Source organism: Tenrec ecaudatus, chromosome 1 (assembly GCF_050624435.1).
Source record: "Tenrec ecaudatus isolate mTenEca1 chromosome 1, mTenEca1.hap1, whole genome shotgun sequence".
NCBI lineage: Eukaryota > Metazoa > Chordata > Mammalia > Afrosoricida > Tenrecidae > Tenrec > Tenrec ecaudatus.
In genome coordinates this window covers 51,378,407-51,386,973 of record NC_134530.1, presented here as the reverse complement: position 1 = coordinate 51,386,973, position 8,567 = coordinate 51,378,407, and the positions used below count along the sequence as shown (strand labels likewise).

The 8,567-nt window shown below is 46.0% G+C and overlaps 1 protein-coding gene across 1 annotated transcript; it reads right to left on the bottom strand.

Moving 5' to 3' along the window:
* Positions 1–671: 671 nt before the first annotated feature.
* On the bottom strand, positions 672–3,399 carry ATP5IF1 (ATP synthase inhibitory factor subunit 1). Its single transcript, XM_075553095.1, has 3 exons — positions 3,239–3,399; positions 3,065–3,156; positions 672–935 (listed from the first exon to the last, which is right to left on the bottom strand). The coding sequence occupies exons 1-3, from the start codon at positions 3,323–3,325 to the stop codon at positions 791–793; spliced, it is 324 nt and encodes a 107-aa protein (XP_075409210.1). The 5' UTR covers positions 3,326–3,399; the 3' UTR covers positions 672–790.
* Positions 3,400–8,567: the final 5,168 nt, after the last annotated feature.

Below are 8,567 nucleotides of genomic sequence, written 5' to 3'. Positions count from 1 at the left end.
CCCCTTGGCAACCTGGCTCCATCTCATTCTTTCACTCGCTGGGTCATGGAAGTGGATGGGTACAGGGTCCATAAGTCCATCGGGCTAAATGTTTCCATGGGTCTTTGGTGTTCTTCACTCTCCTCTGCTCCCAATGGGGAGAGGCAAAAGACTGCACCTTACATGGCTGCTCATCAGCTTTCCAGACCCGTCACTACTCACCAAAGTAAGGTGTGGAACACGGTCTTGAGCCCTCTAGTCCAAGGGGCAGGAGACTTGAGTATGCCTCAACTCCAACTTATTGGGCCGCAAACCATGATCTCTACCTTTAGTTGTTCTTTCAAGATACAAATTTAGAACAAGCACATGTAATTCCTAAGGTCCTAAGAGTTTTCTAAATTTTAATTCCAAAGTGTTACTACAGATGGTGCCTCAAACTGCATCTTTTAAAGCAAGCATCCTCCCGGCTGTGTCTGATCCTTATGCCTGGAATTGGGGTTTATCGTTCAAATTCCCTCTGAACATGGATTGGGCAGGGGCAAGTCTGTGTCCTCCCCACTCCATCTTTTGTTTGAATAATGCCTTAATTCTCTGTCAGCTCTCTGTTGCAGGGACCCTAAGCATTCATTTTGGCAGCTAATCAGTGCCTGTCCCCTTACCACCCTTCAGATCATAAAAGGAATCAAACACAGTTCACTGATGACAATTTATTATATGTTGGCAGCACACAGAGCAACATTCATTAAAGCAGAACTGTGCCCACTTATCAGTGGACAAAGATTATGTAGCCATTGTGGGAAACGGTGTGTACTTAATCATCATGTTTTTGTAGTTTGCTTATCTTCTTCTTGTGCCGTTCAATTTCTTTCTGGAGACGCTCAATCTCCCTCTTAGAATAAACGATCTCGTCTTCGTGGTGTTTCTTCAAGGCGGCCAGCTGTTCTCTAGTCTGTGCGCTATAAAAAACACAGTGCCTGTGGGCTTAGTCCCAGTCCTTGGCCCCAAAGACATGTCTACGCATAACCCCAAACACCCTTGGCAAACAGCAAAACAGAGTTCCAGTTTCCTGGCAGTGTGGTTGGTTATACTCCTGCTTCCCTGTTCCATCAGTGGACGAATACTCTCTCTAAAGGAAATAACCCAATGACGCCATTTTCTTCCTGCTAATACCTGAAAGCTCACCATTGGAAAGCTATTTGTTACAGATTCCTCTTTAGATTAGAAAATTCCAGAGAAATATACCATTAAGTGTCCAATATCATTCAGAGAAACCAACTGGGGAGCTAGAGTCCCTTTCTGGGGGAAAAAAGGAGCAAACCAGGAAGAGGCTAGTGGGGGGTGGGAGAACAGGCAGATAAAATTATGTGGTTAAAGGACAAATATTTATTTTTGATTACAATTTTATACAGGATTCACGTTGTCTCAAGAAACACATGTCCCTTTAACCCAAATCCAAACTCCCTCCCTCTGAGTCCATCTTGACATGGCAACCCTGCCCTGTGGATTTTCCGAGACTATAACTCTTTATGGGAATAGAAAGCCTCTGCTTTCTCCCTTGGAACAGGTGCTGGTTTTGAACTGCTAACTTCAAGGGTTAGCAGCCCAGTACCAATACACCACCAGGGTTCCTTTCATGGCCCTTTATAAAGGCTAAAAAGCAGGAAAAAAAGAAGCCTGGAGTGTCTTGCGTGGGCAGTATTAAGCAGTCCAATCTAGGTCTGAATGTTGTTTTGGTTACTTTTAGGCCTTAGTTTTCACTGTGTGTAAAATTAAGAGAGAGGCCCAGTTATCTGGTGGGCCCTGTTGGATGAAGCGTTGGATGGCTAACCACAAGGTCAGCAGTCCAAACCTACCGGCAGCTCCTTCAGACAAAGATGAGGCTATATGTTTTGTGAGGATTTACAGCTTCAGAAACCCTGTAGAGTCACTATGTGTCCAACCAACTCAACAGCAGTGGCTTTGGTTGAAGCCACTGGGGCTCAAACGTCCTGAAGATCAGGGAAATGACACAGCACATGTGCTGCTGCACATGAAGAAGCCCAGGTGGTGCTGTGGGTTGGGCAGCTAACTGCAAGGTCAGCAGTTAAAGCCATGCTCCTGGAGAGAAAGATGAGGTTGCCAGCTCCCGTAAAGATTGACAGCCAAAAAAAGAAAAAATAGATTGACAGCCTCTGAAACTCTATATCGGTCCCCAGTGGTTTTTGGTTTTGTGGTTTTTTTTTGCCATATAGTCACCAACATAAAGTCACAGGGAGCTGACTCAAGGCTATCATTTTGTTTTTTTGACTCAAGGGTATCCTAACTTGCTGGTGGCTGTGTGATAAGTCTTGAGATTGAGCAAGAAGAGAGCAGACATGCACAGATGGGTTAAAGAGGTAGTCCCTAGCTCCTCCCCAGCTTGAATAATCCTCAGTTAATGGTCACCTGATCACCTAGGGACTGGGTAAAGAATAGGCCCAAACCACTCCCTACTCTGAATCTACAGCCCTGGCAGATCCACTCAAGACTCCCTACGATATAATATAGAGTCCAACAGTCCCCTCAAAACCCCCCAGGATGTAGAGTCCAACGGTGCGCAAGGCCTGGTAGGGTCTGGAAAGGAATGATTAATCGTAAAAGGTAGGGAAGCCTGCCAGGATTTGCAAAGCTAAGCCTTGGAGGGAGAAAAGAGGGCGTGGAGGGGAGTCAGGAGGGCCAGATACAAGGAAGTCGAGCTCAAAGGGCAGGCGAGAATGGGAAGGTCGGGACCTAGATGCGGGGAAGAATGGGGGCGGGGAGGGGGGCCTCCACACAATCAGGGGAGAACGCCACAGCTGGGGATGGCAAAGGGGGAGCTCAGCCGTGGTGGGCCTTTCTGGGGACACGCTAGTGGAATAGGTAGGTATGCGTTTGGAGGTCCCGGGGCGCCCTATAGGTGGTGGCATCGGCCGGGACATCCGTGCATTGGGTGGGGCGGCCTGGAATTCTCTTGGGGGATGAGGACGTCCCAGAGCCAGGGCATCGGGGAGGGTGGGGTGGGGCTGTGGGTGGTTTCAGATGGCCCGGGGCGGTTCTTGGGCAGGGCGCCGAGCCTCGTAGACCTCACCGGATGAATCGCTCCTCTTCGGCCGCCTCTCTCCTTCCGAAGGCCCCGCCGGCTTCGCGGACGGCGCCCGCGCCCGAGTCGGTGCGATCCGACTGTGGAGAGAGACGGGGCAAAGGTAAAGATGCCGAGAGGGAGCGTGGGCCGCGCTCACGGCTGGGGCCGCCGCCGGCGTACCTGGTCCGAGCTGAAGCCTTGGGCTTGCATGGCCCTCAGTCCCCAAACGCTCAGCCGAGCTCGCGCCGCCAACGTAGAGACTGCCATCGCTGCGGGTCCGGCACCCACTCACTGGCGCCGCAGTCGCTCTTGTGGGCGGTAACGGCGCGAAGGGCCAAGCAGCCAATCCCCTCGGGGAGAGGGCGGGACAAGTGTAGGGATAGCGAGTCCTGGGCGAGAGGGGGCGGGATTTACGGCAGCCAGTAACGAATCCTGAGCGAGAGTCAGGTCTATTCTTAGCCAATCCACAGCAAGGGTTCTGGGGCGGATGGCCTGAAAAATACAAATGGGGGAGAGTGGAGACTAGGGAACCGCTTTCGACTTTTGGAATAGTCAGAAGTCCAGAGTCCTAAGTTCTTGCTATTAATAAAGAGCCCGAAGAAGGCGCTTTCCTGGTCCTCATATCACTAAGATGGGTAAACCCTCTCCTGGCCTACTAATCAATAAGGGTTAGAGAGCTCTTTCCAGGATGCTGCCATCTCGGATGTCCTGATTTAGAAGGTGAGGGATGGAAAGCAGTGCGTGAGCGTGTATATGTACGTGTGTACGTGTATCTGTACACACACATTATATATCCCGCACAGTTCATCTCTTATGAGGTGTCCATGGCCTTTGGTTGCATTGATAGGTCACTCTCTCACAGCTCAGACAAAGGGCAAACCACTTTCTCATAGGAACTTTCCTCCCTGACCACTTAATCTAACAGAGCTCCATCCCAAGCAACCGAAACCCAAACAACAACCCCACACCCGTTGCTCATGGGGTCATTTCAGGCTCTTTAAAAAAAAATGATTTTATTGTTTACAGGGCCATGTTAAGGGCGAGGGGAACAAACACGGGTTCACTGGGAAGTTCTAGACTGGAAGATTGGGTGGGAGGGTGCCCAGAAGGGCAGGGCTGGGTCCGACATAGAACATTTTTAAGACAGTAGAACTGCCTCATGGGGCTCCCATGTCTGTCACCTTTAGGCAGGTAAAACTGCCACCCACATCTTTCTCCATGGAGGGGGTGGTGGGTTAGAGCAGCAAACCTTTCAACCAGCAGTCCAGTGCCTAACCACTATGATACCATTCCGAGTAATTCTATCACAGCTCCTTGTTTCTTCTTTGCCCCCTGCCCCTCCCATCTTAAGCTTTCTGAGGTTACCAGGATTAGTTGTAGTGGGTAGTGAGTTAATACTTATGCAATGCATTAATATATTGTTGAATGGATTTGGTAGTTGGCCTTTGACAATGTGGTGCAAATAAGTGGAAAGACCATAAGTAGAATTCTGAGTGTTTGTCTTGCTCCTCTTTCATCGAAGCAACAAATGTGACCAAGACAATTGCAGCGTCTACTTTCATGAAGTTCGTAGCCCTTGCCCGTCATTTTCTCTCTCTGGAACCAGTTTCTTCTCTTTGGGGTAAAAGGGTAAAGACATGATGATAAAAATGTCTTCTTTATGTTCACTAAAATAATTGTGGAAAAATATCAACTCTGAGTTGGGCCAGACCAGATCCAGGGATATACAGGGTAGACAACTAAAACAGAGGAGGAAAAAAAAAGACATGGTTAGTGGGGGAACAGGGCACTAACCCACCCAAGGGAAGGGTGTTGTTTATATGTCCACAGGAAAAGAGGGACCAGACTTCAACCTGATGCTCCAAGACATAAATGCAACATACCGGCATGAAGCAGGGAACCAGTAGAGAGGTCTGAGGGGCCTGCTCCAATCCCAACTATGTGGATAGTCCCTACTCCCGGCAGAATTCACTTCAGAGAGCACTGAAGCTACAGCTCAAGGAGATGGACATATCTGATCAGAGCACACAGGAGCAAAGGAAGGGGGAGGGAGAGAGAGTGGACCACATGCTGGCCCACTAAGCCCTGGGGATGATATTGCACAGAGAGGACCATAGGGCTGTTCCCACCAGGAGATACCACATCCCTTACTGACCCATAGCACTACCAAGGACAACACTGGAGACATAGTTTGGGAATTGTGCCCGATCTAGCCCCACCACACTGAGACAAAACACTAAGGGCGTGTAACAGAAGAGCAAAGGGAGCAGAGCAAGGAAGTCCCCAGGGAATACCTTTGGGGCCAGGGCATGGTACCCCATCAGACTGACCAGAAAACACTCCTAAAGGTCAACAAATAGACATTGAACTATTTATAGGCATTTCTTTCTTTTTTTGGCGTGGGTTTGTTGTTGTTATTTTGATCTGTCTTATTTCTGTGCATATTATTGTCTTTGCATGTCTATCTAGATAAGAGAGGTGGCATAAACAATCTAGAAAACAACTGGACTGAAGGTTTGGGGGGACATGCGATAGGGGGACATGGGGGAAAGGAAGTGGGTGTTAACAAACCCAGGGACAAGAGAACAAGAAGTGATCCAAAATTGATAGTGAGGAGGGTATAAGAGGCCTGGTAGGGCTTGATCAAGGGCAATGTAACGGAGATGAATTACTGAAACCCAAATGAAGGCTGAGCATGACAGTGGGACAAGAGGAAAGTAAAAGGAAATAGAGGAAAGACCTAGGAGGCAAAGGGCATTTATAGAGGTTTAAATACAGGCATGTATGTATGTAAATATATTTATATATGATGATGGGGAAATAGATCTATGTACATATAGTTACAGGTTTACTATTAAGGAAGCAGATGAACATTGGTTCTCTACTCAAGTACTCCCTCAAGCAAGAACACTTTGTTCTATTAACCTAGCATTCCCTGTTGTTCACCTTCCCAACATAATTGCTGAGGACAAAGTGGGTGTATAAGCAAATGTGGTGAAAGCTGATGGTGCCCGGCCATCAGAAGATAGAGTGTCTGGGGTCTTAAACGCTTGAAGGTAAACAAATGGCCATCTAGCTGAGAAGCAACAAAGCCCACATGGAAGAAGCACACCAGCCTGTGTGATCACAAGGTGTTGAAGGGATGAGGCATCAGACATCAAAGAACAAAAAATCATATCATTGTGAATGAGGGGCAGTGTGGAGTGGAGACCCAAAGCTGATTTATAGGCAATTGGACATCCCTTACAGAAGGGTCACAGGGAGGAGACAAGCCAGTCGGCTGCAGTTGCACTCATGAAACATACAACTTTCTTCTAGTTCAGTGGGCCTCAACCTGTGAGTCGAGACCCCTTTTGGGTTCGAATGACCCTTTCAGAGGGGATGCACAAGGCCATTGGAAAACACATATTTCTGATGGTCTTAGGAACAGAGACACCGCACCTCTATCCGTCTCCAGGTGGGTCCACCCACATGCAGATACCCCCACATAGGAGTACTGGTATGAAGACTATTACCCATGCTATACCATGCTTCAAGACAAAATTTCATTTGTAATTACAAATAAATATTTCACAATATATAATGACATTGTTTTTGTGATTAATCACTATGCTTTAATTATGTTCAATTTGTAACAATGAAAATATATCCTGCATATCAGAATTTTACATTACTATTCATAAAAGTAGCAAAATGACAGTTATGAAGTAGCAACAAAATAATTTAATGGTTGGGGGTCACCACAACATGAGGAACTGTATTAAAGGGTCGTAGCAATAGGAAGGTTGAGAACCACTGCTCTAGTTCTTTAATGCTTCCCTGCCCTCCACCCCCACTATCATAACCCCAGTTCTACCTTATGAATCTGGCTAGACCAGAGGATGTACATGGGTACAGATAAGACTGGATACACAGGGAATCCAGGACAGATAAACCCCTCAGGACTAATATTGAGAGTAGCAATACCAGAAGGGTAAGGGGAACATGGGGGGAGAAAGAGGAAACCGATCACAATGATTTACGTATAACCTGTCCCTGACGGTGGACAACAGAAAAGTGGGGGAAGGGAGACATTGGTTAGTGTAAGATATGAAAAAAAAAAAAACAATTTATGAATTATCAAGGGTTCATGAGAGAGGGAAGGTCAGAGAGGGAGGGGAAAAATGAGGAGCTGATACCAAGGGCACATGTAGAAAGAAATGTTTTGAAAATGATAATGGCAACAAATGTACAAATGTGCTTGACACAATGGATGGATGTATGGATTGTGATAAGAGTTGTACGTGCCCCCAATAAAACTATTAAAAAAATACCGACTTTGGTTTGTGTGACTTAAATGGGAGCAAATGCCTACAAAGCATATTTTCAAATGTTCATTGCAGAAAATGTTGAGAAACACAAAACGGAGGAATGTAAATAATACAGTAATGAATTGTAAGCCTTCTACTTAGTGATCAGTGTTTAGTGAGTTTTTAGAGGACATTTACGTGTCATTGCAGTGTTCAGACACTGCTATTTCATGATCATCTTCTAGGCTTGAGTATTTAGTGGAAAGTCTTGCTGATCTATGTAAGCCCACCCTGTCAGTAGGCTGTCAGTAAAAACCAACCATGGACAATAACAATTATTGTTAAGAATTTGGAGCAATCAGAACCTTCATTCATTGCTGGTAGAGATGTTAAATGCTTTGTCAATAGTTCCTAAAATGTTAAACAAACTTACCATATGACTCAGCAATTCAGTTCCTAGGTATATACTCAAAAGAATTGAAAACAGGAACTCAAAAAATCACAGGGACATGCATGCTCATAGTACTACTACTTCCCAATAGGCAAAAGGCAGAAACAACCCAACTCTCCATGACTGTATAAAAAAAACCTGTGGTATACACATAGAATGAAATATTATTATTCATCTATAAAAAGGAATGGACTAAGATGGATCTCAAAAACATCCTACTGAATGAGAGAAGGCAGACACAAAGGTTACACCATGAATAATTCCACCTGTGTAGAATATCCAAAAAAGAACCTATGTACATCCTCAGGACAGATGACTCCTCCAGGACCAGTGGAGAGTGGAGAGAATGTGGAGTAGAAAGGGGGAACTGATTACAAGAATCTACATATAGCCTCCTCCCTGGGGGAGGGACAGCAGAGAAGAAGGCGGGTGGAGACGTCGGACAGGGTAATATATGACAAAATAATAATAATTTATGAATAATGAAGGGTTCATGAGGTAGGAGGAGTGGGGAGGGAGGGGAAAAATGAGCAGCAGATATTAAGGGCTCAAGAAGTCAAATGGTTTGAGAATGATGATGGCAACAAATGTACATATGTTCTTGACACAATGGATATATGTATGGATTGTGATAAGAATTGTACGAGTCCCCAATAAAATGATTAAAAAAGAAAAAAAGAACATGCAATCCAATGAGACCAGCATCTTTAATGGTTCCTGAAGGGGGTGTGGGAAGTGGAAAGGAGAAATCATCATTTAGGAGCTGCTG

Bases quoted from the DNA above. Each gene is read 5' to 3' on its own strand.
- ATP5IF1 (XM_075553095.1), bottom strand. From the start codon at position 3,325: ATGGCAGTCTCTACGTTGGCGGCGCGAGCTCGGCTGAGCGTTTGGGGA. The intron at 3,157-3,238 runs GTACGCCGGCGG...CTCTCTCCACAG, and splicing joins AAGGCTTCAGCTCGGACCAG to TCGGATCGCACCGACTCGGG. The intron at 936-3,064 runs GTGAGGTCTACG...TGTTTTTTATAG, and splicing joins GAAGAGGAGCGATTCATCCG to CGCACAGACTAGAGAACAGC.